Here is an 18,752-nt window from a genome sequence, read left to right as displayed (position 1 = left end):
TGTTTTATCTAACTTTTTGTTATTTTATTCTATTAAAATATATCCTTCCAGAAGAAATAGAGTAACCTAAGGGAAGAAAAATAAATTACTTGTTGTTAAAATTAAGACATCTGACAGTATCTTTAAACTTACCTTGGGGTAGGGGCGTCTCACTGACACTATTAGGATTAGGTGGGTGGTGAATTGAATGTGAATTTCAGCTAGTTTTCAATCACATGCACTTTAGGAGGCCACCGTATCAATTTACTCACCTGAAGCCTACACTACTTATTCCTGTAGTATATTATATAATAGTGTCAGGTAAAACATATACACTTAGTGTGCATATTGAGACTCAAAGCACTGGAGTGGGGACGAAGATCCTTTCGCTCTCTAAGTCTTCCAGGGTAACGCTTTAATTTCCCCTACAAGGCGAGACTTAAGGCTGATTTATACTACTCTGACTCGGACGGAGTTGGACGGATTTGTTGAATTTATAGTACTCCGAAGGCTGTGGGTGCTGAAAAAAATTCACCGCCAGAAGAGTAGGTGGCGCTGCACTGCGATGCTAGCTAGGTTATCGAAAAGTCGGAGTACTGTTTAGCTGAAACATGAATTGATAAAATGTTACAGCAATGGCTGTCAAAGGATTCTGTTTGTCTTGTTGGTCACGGCAACCCCTGACGCAAGCGGATCTTAATACGGACCAATCACAGCCAAGGGGTATCCGTACAATTACGGCTAGCGGACGGATAGTCAGGAAAATCAGGAGGTAAATCACGTAGAGCTCTCCGAGGGGCTCGGAGAGGGCGTTCCCTGTGTCCGTCTCCGTGAAAACGGAGTAGTATAATTCGGCCTTTACAGTCTTGTTACATATACATTTAAACATGAAGAAAAAATCCTGCATTAAATACAAAGCATCATGGAACTTTGTATGATTTGAAATGATTCATTATCACACTAGCATTTAATTATCACGCTACACAACTACACCGCACTGAACTGTAAGTAAAGTAAAAAAATTGACAAATAGCAAAACCTGCTATCAATCAAATCAAAGATTGATGTAACCTGTAATCAAAGAACGAAAATCATTACGTCTTACTACTGAACCTAACAGTCAGGTGAAAGTGAATGACGAAAACATCCTCAGTTCTTTTCGGAGCGTATGCTGGTCACATGAAAAATGCTCCAAAGACTCGTACCTGAAAGAAGGAACTAATTGTTCCCCTCCCGACCGTGTCTTCGGGTAAAAGATTAGTTCATCTGCCGACTGAGTCTTCGGGTCAATGATTCGTTCCGGCAACCGTGTCTTTGGGTACGAGTCTTTGGATCGTTTTTCACGTGACCTGCATAGGCTCAGTAGCCTACTGGTAGAGGAAGTCGAAAAGATTCGTTAATTTCCCAACCGTGTCTTCGGGTACGAGTCTTTGGATAATTTTTCACGTGATCTACATTGGCTCAGAAGAGGAATCAGAAAGGATTTGTTTACCTCATTCACTTTCGCGTGACTTATGTTTAGTATAGTAAGACGTGAATGAGTTTTGTTCACAAGTGATAATTACAGATTTTTTACTTTTTTTTTTTAAATCTCGGCCACGAGAAAATTAACGAATCACTCTGAGACGACTTGTTACTCCCGAGTCATAATAATGATTTGTTCAAAATGAACGAATCGTTCACGAACGACACATCACTAGTACTATCTAATACGTCTTAAATATGTCCAAACCATAACCTTCTGCAGTGTTTTCATACATAGCCGACATCCAAATGTAATTTTTACTTGCTGCCACATACTTTGGCTATTCTCAACCTACAGCTGCTCTGAAAGTGGTAAATTAAATTTCTGTTGCTTTTGACAAAAAGCAACATTGTGCGTCACTGTTTATTGATCTGTCTAAAGCATTTGATACAGTTGACCATTATGTTTTAAAGCTAAGGCTACTCAACTCAGGGCTCTCGGAGCGAGCGGTAGCTTGGTTCACAAGCTACCTTGAAAATAAATCGCAGTGCATCATACATGATGGTCTATGCTCTGATACTGCAACCGTCTGCAAAGGTGTGCCACAAGGCTCGGTATTAGGTCCACTTTTATTTACTATTTATATCAATAATCTGGGTCAAAATGTGTTGGACGCTAAGTTTCATTTCTATGCTGATGAGACTGTGATATATTGCTGTGCGTCAACTCTTGTGCAGGCAATTGATCTCTTGCTAAATGCTTTTAATGTTGTTCAAAATACCCTTTTCCAACTGAAACTTGTTCTGAATACAGATAAGACAAAACTTATGTTGTTTTCAAAGTCTCGGAGAAGGCCACAGAATATCCCCTTGGTGGTCACTCTTGAAGGAAGTGAAAGAGGTTGTTGACTCTTATAAATATCTGGGTATTTTGATTGATGACTCCCTCACTTTTAAGCCACATGTGCAGTACCTGGTGAAAAAATTGAGGTTAAAACTGGGTTTTTATTTTCGATATAAACTGTGCTTTTCATTTAATGTAAAAAAGCGATTAGTTGCTGCCACTTACTGCTTTTAAATCTAAAATGAAAGAAATTGAGGCAGGTTCCCAAAAATGTCTATGTTTTTAAATTAACCAGTTTATGAAACTGACTCAAACTTTTAGTTGTTTTTAAATTTTTATTTTATTTGTTTAACTTTTCTCATATCTGTGTTCTTCTGTCTGTAACTACCTGTTTTTATGTTGCGGCCTGTCTTGGCCAGGTCTCCCTTGAAAATTTTATTTTTAATCTCAATGGGACCTTCCTGGTTAAATAAAGGTAAGAAATAGCACTATTCGAAAATCCCATTTGAAGGTGTAGTTCCATAACTCACCACCAGAGGGGTATGTAGATTACTCCAGAGACAGCCATGGACAGCACCAGGCTCCGCCAGTCCCTGAGGAAGTAGGCGGCACAAGGCATGGCCATCTGGCCAATTCCAGAGCCCATAAACACCCCCAGGGAGCAGAACATTACCCGCATCCTGGGACTGAGGATCTCAGAGCCTGCAAATACACACACATACATTCATTCACACACAAACATATTCATACATACACACACAGAATCCACAGCAGTTAATCAGTTGCCCTTCCCAGGCTGGGTAGTATAGACATTTATACCAAGTTAGGTTTAGAAAGAAACCTATAAAGGGGTTGCTCTGTAACTCTCAGGGAGTCAGGTGGCTGAGCGGTGAGGGAATCGGGCTAGTAATCCAAAGGTCGCCAGTTCGATTCCCGGTCATGCCAACTGACGTTGTGTCCTTGGGCAAGGCACTTCACCCTACTTGCCTCGTGGGAATGTCCCTGTACTTACTGTAAGTCGCTCTGGATAAGAGCGTCTGCTAAATGACTAAATGTAATGTAACTCAGACATACTGACGAAGTTCACCATAAAAGTATTTAAGCACCCCTTTGGCATCGAACGCTGTCAGCATCACTGACCTAGAACGTAAGCCACCACGTAGTTGGAAAACCCTCCAAAACCAACAAAGAAGAAGATAGCGGAGAAGACCTCCCAGCTGGGGGAGAAGACTTGTGCGAGGATAGCAAGCGTCTGCAGTACCATCATGCCGACCAAATCTGAAGGACACATACAAGTACACACACGAACAAGCACACACGCACACATGAATAGTAGGGCTGGGCGATATGGGTAAAAAATTATTGATATACATATTTATATTTCCATTCGATAACGATAATTAAGACGATAAGACCACAGATCCGTAGTAGTAGCAAAATAAGTCTCTTCCTCAACTTTTTCCCTACACTCGGCATAAAGTTTAGGCAGCGTGGTGTGAGAGAAATGTTTGCGGCCAGGGAACACGTACCTGGGTCAAGTAACTTAAAGGGGCGATTGACTGGGTTTTTGGGGTATTTCACACTGTTCCTTAAGGTCTCCGAATAGGGTATGTAACATTGGTTGAGCTGAAAATGCCCCAGGTGCTGTTCTATGCCCCCTGATACATCCTCTGAAATTTCCCCGGGAAAAAACGCTAGGTTTTCTCGTTTTATTGTATGCTGATGAGCTGCGCGCTGATTGGTTGGTTTACAACGAGTGAAGCTGCGGAGCAAAGACGCAACACGGCCACAGCACTCACTGAAACAACGAAGGTGGAGACTTGAAATAAAAAGGTACAAATAAATCTATTGTGTCTACACAACACTGTTTAACAGATTGACTAGATATCATTTCAAATGATTGTTAGTTGTTTCCACTTCTGTCGTCGAAGCAAACAGGATCGCCTTAGGTGGGTAACGTTAGCAGTACAGCTTAGCAAACAAACTATGGTGATTCAACTCAGCTTCAGTTAGCTCTAGCTATCTTGCTGAAAAATAGATCTGGACAAACATGCTTGAATTGTAGATTTACATGACAACACAGGTTATTTATTTGAATGAAACACCGTCAGGAACATGAAATAACGTTAGCCCCATTGCCAATAGACTAGGCTAAATCATCACACATTCTACCTATGCTCTTGCGTCAGCAAGCTAAACTAGTTTACATGCCTACAGTCTGTTTTCGCTATCTAGCATTCGCTATCTAGCATTCCTTGCAAATCAGCATTAATAAAAAGCAGATGAGCTAGAGTCTAGCTAACATTGACTAGACGTGCATGGCTGATGTCTATACCGTAGCGTAGAAGATCCCTGTGCAGTTATATTAACTCTATGCATCCGATGCATCCTCGATAAAAAGGACGGATCAAGAACACTTCCGGGTATTTTTGGAGTACTTGGTGACTTATTTTCTTTGTATTGGAACCGTACTTTGCAATGAAACATGACGTAAAACGAGTTTGCAAGAACACAAGAACGGAGAAAAACGTAGATTGATAAACAGCCAGTATCGCAATACTGAAGGCCAGACCAACAGGTTCCAAGACAGCTTTTCCCTCCAAGCCATCAGGCATATGAACCCCATGGCCCCTGTCCCTTTCTGTATCTAAAATGATATACTATAGTTACAGTTAAACTAATTATTATTTCCCACTCTAACTCCTCCCTCAGGTTTTGCACTAAGTAGGTTTTCCCAATTTTTATCTAGCGACTAGTGACAAATTTGGTGACTTTCTGCTACTTTGGCAATCACCGTTTTTGTTGTTGACCAGCAGCAAAACAACTAATTGTACTTTTTTGTTGTCATAAAGTAACTGAAACCAAAAACAAGGCTTAAAAAAAAAAAAATTTAATAGTGTAGTGGTTGTGTACTCCTTGTGTATTGATGTCACCAGTTGTATGTAACAGACGTGGTCTTGCTCCAATCAGAGGGTTCACTTGGCCAATGATTGCTCCCACCGGGATTCGAACCTGCCACCTCTGGCATCACAAGCGCGACCACTACCAGCTACGCCAAAGAAAAGCTATCTATTCCTTGACGCGGGTGGCCTGTGTGAGTTTCACCAATTCACACCTGCTACATAGCTCACAAAGCTTTATGCATTCTATAGTTTTGAAACTTTTTTTCGCATTTCAAACATATTTATATTAATTTATTTAAGCGCTAGTTCTTCTTTTGCACTTTTTAGCCCACAGCTTTAGTGGGAGGTGTGAATGATGCTTCTCAGACATTTTTTGTCTCAGTTTGGCTACAACCAATACCGCTAAGCTTTTCTTTATGACACAAAGGAAGTTATACCTGACACCAACATATAAATAGGGTTATGGTTGAACAGGTTTTTGGTGGTGATGTAGTTAAAAAAAACTCTTCCTAGCTACAGCGGCCACAAGCATTTTTATTAACTAATACAATTATACATAATAAATACTAGTATTTATATTATTAACCCTATTATTTATTTATACATTTTAACACCTTTCATGTCTACTTATCTATCCTAAATTACCTATTTACTTTAACCCTTGTGTTATCTTCGGGTCATTCTGACCCATCAGTCATTGTGACCCACCGTCGTATTGCGACAGATTTACCGCATACAAAGACAAAGTGAAGCATTTTCTTTTAACAGCTAGGCTGTCTCAGACCCCCCACATTGCAAAGGTTAAAAGAAAAATATTTTAATTTGTTTTTGTATTGGGTCAAATTGGGTAAACACAACGATGGTTCGTTATGAACCTTCGGGTCATGTGACCCGAAGGCAGCACGAGGGTTAACTGTGCTGTCGGACCAATACAAAAAAGTTTTTTTCATTTGTACCCGGATAACTGGATGTGAGAAACTTGATTGATGCACACACGCTGTACAAACAAACAAACTGTACAGACACACACATGCATACCTGTCAGACAGCTGGCCAGAGATGAATGTCCCCACCAGGACACCCATGAAGTAGATGGAGGACGTCAGAGGCTCCTTAAATGCATTGTCACACACCAGGTCCCACTACCAAACACACATGACTCCAAATACTTGGAAAGTATACATATACTGTATATTACATGACAACATTTGAAAATGACTTTTCCCAATTATTTTCAACGTGAATCAAGTTGGAATAAAATTCAAATACAATTTAATACTGGAGCCTTTTGATTTAAGAGACATTACTATTGACAATGTATCAATGTAGCAAATACTTTAATCCTAGGGGACATACATGTCATGTACATTATAAAATTAGGGATCAAAGTGAATAGTTTAACATGAGTTTGATAGTCAGCACCATAGAATTTCCAGAAACAATGCAAAGATGTATGGTCTGTGGTAAGCTGTTGTAACTTGTTTAACTACATGCTCTTATGGTTCTTCCCTTTGGCACTTACTTTGGTTGTTCACAATGTGTGCTTCATGTTTTGGCTACTCGCGATGTTTTTTGGCTATCTTGTTGTTATGATCAGTGACCTATGCACTTTGTAAAGCTCTCTCTTGGAAGTCGCTTTGGATAAAAGCGTCTGCTAAATGTAAATGTAATCTGTCAAGCAATAAAACGTATTTGAAAATGTATTGACATTTTTTATTCTAATCATATCACCTCTAAAGCCAAGTACTATCTGCATTATTATTGCTAATGTTTACTCAAGCTGTGTTTTCTTGTTTAGTGTCTCAAATTGTTACATATAAGTGGTCTAGGACTCACCTCTGTGACGATAGTTGACAGGTAAATCTCTCTGCTGTACTTCCATCCATCCAGACAGCTCTCCAGTGGAATGTTACTCAGGTTAATATGTACATCTGGTAGGATATTCTGACTGGAGTAATTCCTGACTATGTCCAGGTTTAACCTGGAACAAGAGCTCTGCTTTGTCACCCCATCTACAGTCACCAGAGGGATGGTCACGTTCCTCCACACCTCACTGATGTTGGACTCCTCAGGTATGTAGCATTCATGAGGAGGGGTGTCACCTACAAACACTATGTAGATGCCTACAAAGCCGTTTGGAAGGATGCTGATGGCCAGAGCCAGGAACACCATTCGCTGGTAGGGCCCCCACGATCCAAGAAAGGCAGTGATTTCGTCAAAGTCTCGCACCTCTGCGACCCTCTTCACTACTTTTTCCTTGTCCATGTCCCTTCCTACGGAGAAAACGTTGAGCCGCAATTTGCTTTGTGTTTCCCAGAGATACACACTTTCGTTACTAAGTATAATTGGCTGATTTGCACACAGTTTGACTCAAACACTGAAGCTTGTGTTTTTTCACTTCAATCTGCCCATCTTTTTTATCTTTTTATCTGTCTCATGTAACCACAGTTCTATAGCCTGGGTATATTTCCTCTCTGGTAGGGGCACAAAGTCCACACGTGTAGGATTTAACTGCTATCTATATGATAATCTGTCTTTGTAGTTGTCTTGTCACCTTCAGGGTTCTACTATACCTGTCTGAAGACTGAGAAGAACACTTATCCTCTCTCAGGAAGCAATAGGCACCTCAATAAGCAGCTAGCTCAGTCTGTGCTGCAGCTGAACTATTACCTCTCCCAGACTTGAAATGTACACACACACACACACTGTGACAACCTCCTCTCGTCTGTTGTAACTCTGTATTGTTCCAGTTTGAGTTGCAAGATGGCAGGCAGGTGGAGCCTTGATTGCTATGACCTGTGCCCTGGTCCTTGGGCACCTCCGTCAGTGAAATGGAGCTCTCTCTGTAACAACACATTTTTTTTAAAGAATTCTGGCAAAACTTAACTTTCATTTTACACTTTACCCTACATATGTACTGACCCCACATCCACTCCCTACACTACTTATTTACCAAACTATGACATTCATTGTTCTTTGTGAGTACCTTCACATACACACTCAGTTGCACAAATTGTTGTTTCACACACATGTATTCAAACACACATTCACACACACAACATAAACTATTGTCTCATACACAAACAATAGTTTTGCACACAGTATAAGGAGAAGTACTGGAGGAACAGGAAGCTAGGGTTTACACAAGAAAGCTGTTTAATCACAAAATCATCTTTGAATAGATTTTGAAGCAGTGTCAAACAACTCAACTTGTGAATGCTATATTGTACAATATTCATTACCCAGAATTATATAGTCCAACTAACTCTGTACAGTCTTTACAGCATATATTGACATAACAATTAACCTTTTTAAATACATTTTACAAACATGATCAACATCAACTTTTAGTTCTACCATAGTATAATACGTTAGGGTATTATACAAATAAAATAAAAAGTTGTTTTAAATACAGTAAATGTTTAGCTCTGTAGTTTATATTCAGTTTGGAACAACATTCATGCAACAACTGTAATGTCTACAAGTGCCCAGAAGGAATACTGTAAAAACTAACAAACAAAGAAAACATGAAATGAAAACAATTACAACTTTGATTCTTTATGGAATTCGTCTTTGCTGTTTCCTTTCTTGGTGGCTTTTTTCTTGCTGCCTTGCAGTCTGTAACAGGTGAAACAGGTATATAACATGAGGCTATTAAAGTTACTCATTCGCACAATGCAGGAATGTTTAACAATTAAATATGTCAATGATATAAAGAAATACTGTAGAACTTTGAACTTCTGATCCTTGATCTTCTGCTGCAATTTCTATATGGACTATCTGCACATTGCTCTGGAAAAAACACGTCTGCAGTACCTCTGACCTAATCTGACATGATCCCATACCCTTCAAACAGCTTTGACTGATTACGTGTTTTAACACAGTGCATGTTCAACAGTAATATCTTACAACCAAATCCTGTCCCAAATCCTGGAATACACATGGTAGTCTGTGTAAATAAATATTTACTCTGTTTACTTACTATATTTCCTCTATAATGTAGAATTACATTGGTGTAAGGATACAGTTTAATACATTTTCATGGAGTCAACCTCTGTATTTTGTACATTAAGAAGCATTTGGTTAACCATTAAGTTTAGAGTTATAATATGCAGATTGACCTCCAACATTATCCAGGCCTCCTAAATCATCCATACCTCATACACCATCCAGACCTCCTACATCATCCAGCCCTCCAACATCACATGTGTCAAACTCATGACCCCTGGGCCAAATCTGGCCCCAACTTTTTATCCGGCCCACATCTCAATTAAGGTTATTAAACAGCCACTGAGTTGTAGCTAGCTGTGGTCTGCACAATGACACCAAACCAAACACACAGACATGCCACCAGTGCACCTACAAGTTGGCTAACAGAATGGCACAAAAAAGAAAAGGTGACTTTGAAGGCAGACAATTTAAAAGAGGTGGGAGACTGAGTACTTCTTTACCGAGTGTAAAGAGAAGCCCTTGTGTCATATTTGCTGAGATGATCTCCATTTTCAAACAATATAATTTGCGTTGTCATATAGAATATATATATAACACACACAAGCAGAGATATGGAGCCATGGAAAGGGAACAGGCTTTAGAAAGTCATCAAACTGAAGAGAGGCATGCAGTCACAGCAAAATATGTTTATTCGAGTGATGAAGCTGTAAAGGCAAGTTTCATAATAGCAGAGGAAATAGCCAAATCAGGGAGGCCATTCACAAAGGGAGATTTTCGGAAAAACTGTATGCTAAAGGTTTGTGACATTGTATGCAAACAACAAGCATTTTCAAATGCCAGTCTTGCTAGAAACACCATGACCAGTAGAATGGAGTAGATAGATGCAGTTTTTTTTGTTGACCTTTTGAGTTGATTTCTTTGGGATTTGATGTGGACCCAATTGTATGTGAGAAGGCTATATGGGGCAAATCAATAAACTATACATTTCTGGCCCTTGATGTGATTCTCATTTCCCAGTGTGGCCCTTAGTGAAATATAGTTTGACACCTCTGTCCTACATCATCCAGATCTCCTATATCATCCAGATCTCCTACATTATCCACACCTCCTACATCATCCAGATATCTTATGTTATCCAGACCTCCTACATACTGACAATCTTTAACTCACCCAATGACGGTCTGCATCTGATCCATGGTCTCAGGTAAAACCTTACCAAAGCTCTCTGGGAGCAGGAAACAGAACAGACCTCCAGATATGGCCAGGCTTCCAATCAGTAGGTATGGCAGATACCTGTAGTATTTACCTGAGAAGGAATGGAGATGTAAGGATCAATCTATTCATCAGAGAAGATATTCTGGACACATCGGTTTTGTGCTCCCCACCGGCAGAACAAATACATACTTGTCAGTCCACTCGGTCTGAAATTTGCAATTTTCTGAATGTACTTTTCGCTTTTTGTCGGGTTTAGAGCACACCATGATTTTCGCTAAGGAAGAAACTAGTACCGTCAGCAAATCGATTAGCCTCCGTTGTTGCGAATGACACACACAACCTGTGTGACCCACAGAGGTTGCGGCCAACAGTTATTACAGCTCCTGATTGGACCTTTGGATTGGACACGGAAGATAGAAACCACATCTAGTAGGAACAAAATATAGGCTATAGCGCGAAATCACGCACCAATGAAAACTCGCTTGGATCATGACTAAATTAAAAGGTTATTTTGTCTTCGGTCCGAATTGTATTGCATCCGGGTCTGGTTCCGGACCGGAGTCCGCCTATTGAGTACCCCCGGATTAGTGTTATGTACTTTAGCATTTAGTTCGATTTTATTTCAAGTAAGTTAGTAAAAGTTAGATATAATTTACCTCTAGATCTTACATAGGAGTAAGATCTAGAGGTAAATCTAGATTATCAAATATCAAATTCTATGTGTCAGGAATGAGGATGTCCAGGTCTCACTCAGGAGACAAAGTACAATATGAATCCTGTCCTGCTTTGAGAGTAACCAATGACCAGAACCAAATTTGTTATGCAAGTTACCAAAAATCTGATTCTGATGTGAGAAATGAGGATGTCCAGGTTTCACTAGGCATATCATGATTGTGAGAAAGCTCACCAAGGTAGATGACAAACGGGGAGATGATGGTGCCGATGCGGGCAGCCATGGAGCAGGTCCCCATGGCCATAGTCCTCACCACGGTGGGGAACAGCTCCGACGTAACAGCGTACACCACGCAGAATGCAGATGTGATGCCGAACTTCCCCACCATCTCCAGGAAGATGGCCACTGCCGGGAGGTCTGCAACATGGATGCACAGGGCTAGGGTTAGAGGTTTAGGCTAGTATATCACCAAGCCCCCCTCCTCCCAGGGCCATCCCCCACCCACGTTTCAGGTCATACGGCTTGTTCATGTTTATGACAGACTATAGCACTTGTTTTCTTGTGACTTGTGAAAAATCAAGCCTTGATCTTCCTGTTCTCACAATATTACAGAGTATGAGTCTCACCAGATGGTATGAGGTGGATGCAGAGAATAACAGCCCCCCCTAGGAAGAGAGTGGAGGACTGACAGAAGTGTCTGGGGCAGTACTTCAGTAGCAGCAAGGCGATGCAATAGGCAGGAACTTCGACCACTGCTGACAGGAAGCAGTTGAGGTAGGCATTGCCATGGAGATTGGAGGTGTTTAGAATCAAGGCATTGTAGCCAAGGGTGATGATCACCCTGGAACACAAAAGGAGATGCAACACTATGATGAAGCGTTTCTAAACATGGCCTATATTGAGATGTGTGAGCATCAAGGGTAAAAGGGACTCAAGGGTAAAAGGGTCTCAACAAATCATGTTGGAGAATGTTTTGTACATTATATGTGCTATGAGTTTTGGTGAGGAAGGAAATTAAACTGATTTAACATTGCACATCATTCCTCGTAGCAAAGACAGACAAGTGAATAGTTCTTTATTCCCGAAAGCCCTGTAAGTCAAGGGCGCAGCCAGAATAACATTTTGGGGGGTCCCATCTTAAAATGACAGACACACACACACACACACACACACATATATATATATATATAATTCCTTAATGTTCCTGTCCATGTAAATGAGGGAGTCTATGCCCCCTCTACGCTATGCTACTGCTGTAAGTGCATATCTGAAGCAGGCTGTTGCACTTACCACAGCAGGGAACACAGGAGGGTGATGGATAATACGTTGAAGCTTCTCATGATATCCAGGATGCTGTACTTTTTCTCCTTCATGGCCAAGGCATCTTCCACCTGGAGTATTGAGGAAAGCAATAGATAGACAATTAGAAAAATACTAATTTTTGCAATCTTTTTTATGTAGGTAACTTTTGTTTTAAAATGGTCATTAGGATATGCAGTAGTTATTTTAAATGTTTAACAATTGGTACTATTCATAGAAGTTAGTATAATAAAGTGATAGATTAGAAATGGTCTCTACTACTTTAAAGAAGATAAATGTCCTTATTCTGACAGAAATATGGACAACCAGTGACATCAGCGGAAATTGACAATATGAGGTCACAGTGTCCAAGTTACCATTATAGAAAAACATTTGTTATCTTCGCAGATATGAAAGACTATTATGAAAGCTTGCTTAAAGATTGACCTGTGACACGTGGAGATTACCTCATTGTGTAAGAGTGAATACATAAATTTTTATCAGACCTCTGTTGAAGTGAAAATCACATCTGGTATCTCTACTTGGTTCTGTCTGGCAGCTCTCCTCAGTATGGCCTCAGCCTCCTCCACTCTGCCCTGAGAGAGCAGCCACCGGGGGGACTCTGGGATGAACCTGGACAAAGGAACAGCTATCGTAACTGCAGAATGTTGTTTTTAAACCAGCGATGTTGATACAGAGCTAACAGAAACTAAGAAAACCAACTAGTTTGATTTTCAAAGACACCTTTCTGTGATGGATTGAATGATGGAATATGAATTAGAATTCTATACAAGATAACCAACATGTATTTTGAAATCAAGTTTACTTAGCAATACAGAAGAAGAAAAAAAAACATTAACCAATCATAATCTATCAACCAACCAATTGTAATGCCTTAACCAACCAGTCAATGATAATACAGCATTTGAGATGATGTTCTTACTTCCACAAAGGGATGTAGATGAGTCCAGATGCTGCCATGGCAACCAGAAGCCCGCGCCAGTCCCGCAGGAAATATGCCACTGCTGGCATGGCCATGTACCCCAGAGCGGAACTCATGAACACTCCGAGAGAGCAGAACACTACTCTGGATTTTGGGCTCAGAATCTCTGATCCTGTAGGCAGCGAATGAACCAATCACAAATTGGGCTTGGCTAAAATGGACATCTGTTACTTGGTTCTGGATTTACTGTCAAAACCTTGTCATCTATAAATGTTAATAATCCCAATCTGAACCAGTTAATTCACCTGATAACAGCTTGGGGTGGTCATCTATTGACATATCAATCAGTCAGAAGCTTAACTCATCTGTATTGAATAATAATAAATCTGCATTTTCAACCTACCAAGAACATAGGCGATGACATAATTGGAGATAGAACCAAAACCAACAAAGAAGAAGATAAAACTGAAGATCTCCCAGTTAGGAGAGAATATCTGGGCAGCTACCGTCACCGTCTGGACAGCCATCATGACAAAGAGAACTGGCTTTCTCCCAAACCTATGTTTCATACATTTGATTAACAACATTTCAGTTCACGAACATTGAAACAAAGATTATTGGGATGATTTCTCAGGTAATATTTAATCACTTTATCTACAATGACCAGCTATAGTTCCATAGTCACAAGTAGCCTATGATAAAACAGCCCGATGTTACACAATGGTTGACGGTTAACGGTTAAAGTGCTAAGATTAATGCTATGTTTTGTTAAAGGGGACATGGAGGGACATGGGGACATGCCCCTGTGTACGTAAGGGATTTGCATACATTTCTTGATTCAATCAAAGTATTTCTTCCTGAGAGATGTATATAAATGTCAATACAATTGATATGGGCCAAGGATATGCTTAGTAACTTATTATCAGAGATTTATAAAAGTGTTGAAAAGTCTTGTTACCATTCGTTATGATTATTCATCAGAAGATTTTAATACATTGTACAGACCTATCAGCAATCTGCCCAGAGAGGAATGTACCGAAAAGGGCTCCAACATAGTGGATTGATGTGGTCAGGGGCCTCTTGTACTCGTTTTCACACACAAGGTCCCACTGTCAAACAAAAACACTGATCTTTGAAAACAACTATTTTACAACTCTGTCCTGAGCATTTGTGAACTTTGACTTCATTGAACAACTCAGTAATGTGGTTGATGTTGATCAGAGCACTTGGTCCATTAATTTAGATCTTGGAGTATTCAATTACTTGGGTTAAAAGACGACCATGATGGCCCTGTACACACAGGGGCGCCACCAGTAATTTTGGGCCCCATGGCAAAAATTCAAAGTGCCCCCCCCCCCCCCCCCCCCCCCAGCATCCAGTACAGACAGTATGTATATATATATTTTCAAATTTTATTTCATAATGATCATTATGTGAGAAAATAATTAGTTTGAGTTTCTGTCATTAATATGGGGAATATAATAGTTATGGGGAGACTGGGGTGCTGCTGACTCATCTGTTGTTAAGTCTGTTAAAAGGGGCAGGGAGTCGGGACAATGATTTAATCTGATCATCTTGCTAAATTTTACCCTGCACTGATTAAATGTTGATGAAATGTAGGCTAACACTGTACCCAGCTAACAAAATGACGTCCCCAGGACGTCCCTTGTTAGCTGGGTAGCTAAATAGCTTATATGGACATTAAACCAACAGGTTAATACCACTCACAGATTGGCTACCCACCTTTCTTGGTAAAAAACTGGGTTAGTGATTGAAACACTCTCTTTTGTCTATCCTCTCTTTCTTTTTTCTCTGATCTTTTCCAAAACCCTGATTTGTGTTTACGGCCCGACATTCTAGCGACTAGCGCATCTACTGACTGCAACTAAACACTGTCACCGATAACTGCGCTAAGGCAGGATCAAACCATTTCATGCAGATACAGGGGGATGGTCGGTCAATATGGATGTTTACTTTTTGGTCAATAGGGATATTTAACCTTTATTGTATGGCGTGAAATTAGTGCCAGGAGAGCGAGCTCTGTAAAAACGATTTGTAACTTGCAAAAAAGATTTGTGTCTCTGTAGAAAATGATTCGTGTACTTGCAAAAAAAAAGTTTTGTGTCTCCGTAGAAGAAGGCAAGATTTGTGTACTTGCATAAAAGATTTATAACTTGCAAAAAAGATTCGTGTACTTGCAAAAAAAAGTTTTGTGTCTCCGTAGAAGAAAAAGATTCGTGTACTTGTAAAAAAAAGTTTTGTGTCTCCGTAGAAGAAAAAGATTTGTGTACTTGTAAAAAAAAGTTTTGTGTCTCCGTAGAAGAAAAAGATTTGTGTACTTGTAAAAAAAAGTTTTGTGTCTCCGTAGAAGAAAAAGATTTGTGTACTTGTAAAAAAAAGTTTTGTGTCTCCGTAGAAGAAAATGATTCGTGTACTTGTAAAAAAAAGTTTTGTGTCTCCGTAGAAGAAAAAGATTCGTGTACTTGTAAAAAAAGGTTTTGTGTCTCCGTAGAAGAAAAAGATTCGTGTACTTGTAAAAAAAGTTTTGTGTCTCCGTAGAAGAAGGCGGGAACAATGCTCCCAAAACCATCTAAGCCAATCAAATATAGCCATTTCTGTGTCTAGTATCATTGGACATTTTCGTCTGTCTATCACACAAAGAACGTCAGCGAATAAGAACAACACTAGAGTGCTGATGATTTCAATGACGAGTCATTTGGTAAGTAGTTCAAAATATCCATGGGCATGTACCTTTAATGCAACATTTAAAGATTATTCGGTTAGCACACTCTTAACAGTATAAATTAATGGATAAGAGTCGTAGTAAGTTGAATAGTTTTTTAATGTAAATATGTATACGGATATTTAATTAGACGACAAGTCATTAAACCTAGCATTAGTTGGACAATGTGCAGCTAAATTGCAGCCGGTAAGCATCATACCAAGCGTTCACAACTTTACATGTTTTTTAATGTTGGTGTATTCGCCATGCTAAACTAAACATGAGCTGGACACACTGGATAGATCTCAAATGTTGGCTGGGAAAGTTAAGCGCATAAATTAAAAAGATATGGATCTTTCACTCTAGAGTGTATTATTTACTGCCAGCTTTCATTTCGAATGAAAACCACTAACTATATTGAGTGATTTAGCGGCAGTTCCCTGCCATTTAGCTGCACATTGTCCAACTAAGGCTAGGTTTAATGACTGGTCGTCTAATTAAATATCCGAATACATATATACATTAAAAAACTATTCAACTTACTACGACTCTTATCCATTAATTTATACTGTTAAGAGAGTGCTAACCGAATAATCTTTAAATGTTGCATTGAAGATACATGCCCATGGATGCATGCCCGGGAGTCAGGTGGCTGAGCGGTGAGGGAATCGGGCTGGTAATCCGAAGGTTGCCAGTTCGATTCCCGGTCATGCCAACTGACGTTGTGTCCTTGAGCAAGACACTTAACCCTACTTGCTTGGGGGAATGTCCCTGTACTTACTGTAAGAATCAGAATCAGAATGGAATTTATTCGCCATGAAAGTTTGCACAGACAAGGAATTAGCTTTGGCAGGAAGGTGCATACAATGAACATATACCAAAATTTTAAATATGTGGACTATCTATACTAAGGGTACATAAACTAGCAGTACTAAGTGGGATTAGAATAGAATTAAATATTTTCTATTCTAATCCCATTTAGTACTGCGTTCTGGATAAGAGCGTCTGCTAAATGACTAAATGTAAATGGATATTTTGAACTACTTACCAAATGACTCGCCATTGAAATCATCAGCATTCTAGTTTTGTTCTTATTCGCTGACGTTCTTTGTGTGATAGACAGACAAAAATCTCCAATGATACAGACACAGAAATGGCTATATTTGATTGGCTTAGATGGTTTTGGGAGCATTGTTCCCGCCTTCTTCTACGGAGACACAAAACGTTTTTTTACAAGTACACGAATCTTTTTCTTCTACGGAGACACAAAACTTTTTTTACAAGTACACAAATCTTTTTCTTCTACGGAGACACAAAACTTTTTTTTACAAGTACACGAATCATTTTCTTCTACGGAGACACAAAACTTTTTTTTACAAGTACACAAATCTTTTTCTTCTACGGAGACACAAAACTTTTTTTTACAAGTACACGAATCTTTTTTGCAAGTTACAAATCTTTTTTGCAAGTACACAAATCTTGCCTTCTTCTACGGAGACACAAAACATTTTTTGCAAGTACACGAATCATTTTCTACAGAGAAGTTACAAATCGTTTTTACAGAGCTCGCTCTCCTGGCACTAATTTCACGCCATATTATTGCCAAACACAAGTAAAAACAAAGAGATCATTCATTGTATTATTATATTTTAAATGTATTATATACTCGATGATGGTTTATATAATATTATATTACTTTTTGCCTATTTTTTGGGGGCATTGTCAGTCAGGGGCCCTTAGAATCGTCCTAACTTTTCCCCCCTATACGGCGCCCCTGTGTACACATGTATGATGTTGAGTTTATTTGTCTTTAGAATTAATCAATACATCTCTTTAGTAATTCAGTAATTTGTGTTTCAATAGATGTTCCCAATTACTGGGTAAAAACTATACCAAATATAGGTATAAACACTTAATTTGAATTATCCTTTATATCATTTGAATGACATTTTATATGTATAAACTAATGACTTAGCAGGAGAAAACGGATAACTTGACATCAGGACAGTGCCACAGTACCATATACTGTTTAATGTTTACTCAAGCTGTGTTTTCTTGTTTAGTGTCTCAAATTGTTACATATAAGTGGTCTAGGACTCACCTCTGTGACGATAGTTGACAGGTATATCTCTCTGCTGTACTTCCATCCATCCAGACAGCTCTCCAGTGGAATGTTACTCAGGTTAATGTGTACATCTGGTAGGATATTCTGACTGGAGTAGTTCCTGACTATGTTCAGGTTTAACCTGGAACAAGAGCTCTGCTTTGTCACCCCATCTACAGTCACCAGAGGGATGGTCACGTTCCTCCACACCTCACTGATGTTGGACTCCTCAGGTATGTAGCATTCATGAGGAGGGGTGTCACCTACAAACACTATGTAGATGCCTACAAAGCCGTTTGGAAGGATGCTGATGGCCAGAGCCAGGAACACCGTTCGCTGGAAGGGCCCCCATGTTCCCAGGAAAGAGATGATTCCATCATAATCCCTCATGATACTGTCTGTTAAGTCGGCATCCGAAAGTCAAAAAACTTCTCAATGGTAATACAAATAGTAATACACCTGCTTTAAAAAAGTATGGTGCGTTGCGTCCCTGTATTTATCAGGAGTGACTCATAGCTGGTTTATACACCTTCTCCCTATTAAATGACAGAAACTGTGATAACGTCAAGTCAACCAATCTTTTTTCTCTTGCTAAGTCATTCATTTGAGAGGCAGTAAAAGCTTAGGAGGAGGAGTTAATGAATTCCATGAAATC

General features: G+C 39.6%; 2 protein-coding genes across 2 annotated transcripts in view; both read right to left on the bottom strand.

Annotated features, from left to right (window-relative positions):
- Window positions 1-7,455, bottom strand: part of LOC136933344 (organic cation/carnitine transporter 2-like) — a 31,477-nt gene extending 24,022 nt beyond the window's left edge. The window contains exons 1-4 of the mRNA XM_067228659.1: window positions 7,027-7,455; window positions 6,221-6,332; window positions 3,428-3,565; window positions 2,818-2,989 (exon numbers count right to left, since the gene is read on the bottom strand). Of these exons, the coding sequence (XP_067084760.1) occupies window positions 2,818-2,989; window positions 3,428-3,565; window positions 6,221-6,332; window positions 7,027-7,455 (851 nt within the window). The remainder of the gene's footprint in view (window positions 1-2,817; window positions 2,990-3,427; window positions 3,566-6,220; window positions 6,333-7,026) is intronic.
- Window positions 7,456-8,331: 876 nt separating this feature from the next.
- LOC136933704 (solute carrier family 22 member 4-like) lies at window positions 8,332-18,551 on the bottom strand. Its single transcript, XM_067229205.1, has 10 exons — window positions 18,095-18,551; window positions 14,277-14,380; window positions 13,675-13,829; window positions 13,272-13,443; window positions 12,835-12,961; window positions 12,320-12,420; window positions 11,656-11,870; window positions 11,264-11,446; window positions 10,312-10,447; window positions 8,332-8,808 (listed from the first exon to the last, which is right to left on the bottom strand). Exons 1-10 carry the CDS (start codon window positions 18,485-18,487, stop codon window positions 8,733-8,735), a joined length of 1,662 nt encoding a protein of 553 aa, XP_067085306.1. The 5' UTR covers window positions 18,488-18,551; the 3' UTR covers window positions 8,332-8,732.
- Window positions 18,552-18,752: the final 201 nt, after the last annotated feature.

This window comes from Osmerus mordax, chromosome 25 (assembly GCF_038355195.1).
Source record: "Osmerus mordax isolate fOsmMor3 chromosome 25, fOsmMor3.pri, whole genome shotgun sequence".
NCBI lineage: Eukaryota > Metazoa > Chordata > Actinopteri > Osmeriformes > Osmeridae > Osmerus > Osmerus mordax.
The sequence above is the reverse complement of the archived record's forward strand: the minus strand, read 5'-3'. Positions and strand labels throughout refer to the sequence as shown.

Coding starts and splice junctions, on each gene's coding strand:
- LOC136933704 (XM_067229205.1), bottom strand. CDS start 18,487: ATGAGGGATTATGATGGAATCATCTCTTTCCTGGGAACATGGGGGCCC. Junction 13,830..14,276: donor TCTGGGCAGATTGCTGATAG/GTCTGTACAATG, acceptor TATGAAACATAG/GTTTGGGAGAAAGCCAGTTC. Junction 11,447..11,655: donor CATCCACCTCATACCATCTG/GTGAGACTCATA, acceptor TCCATGTTGCAG/ACCTCCCGGCAGTGGCCATC.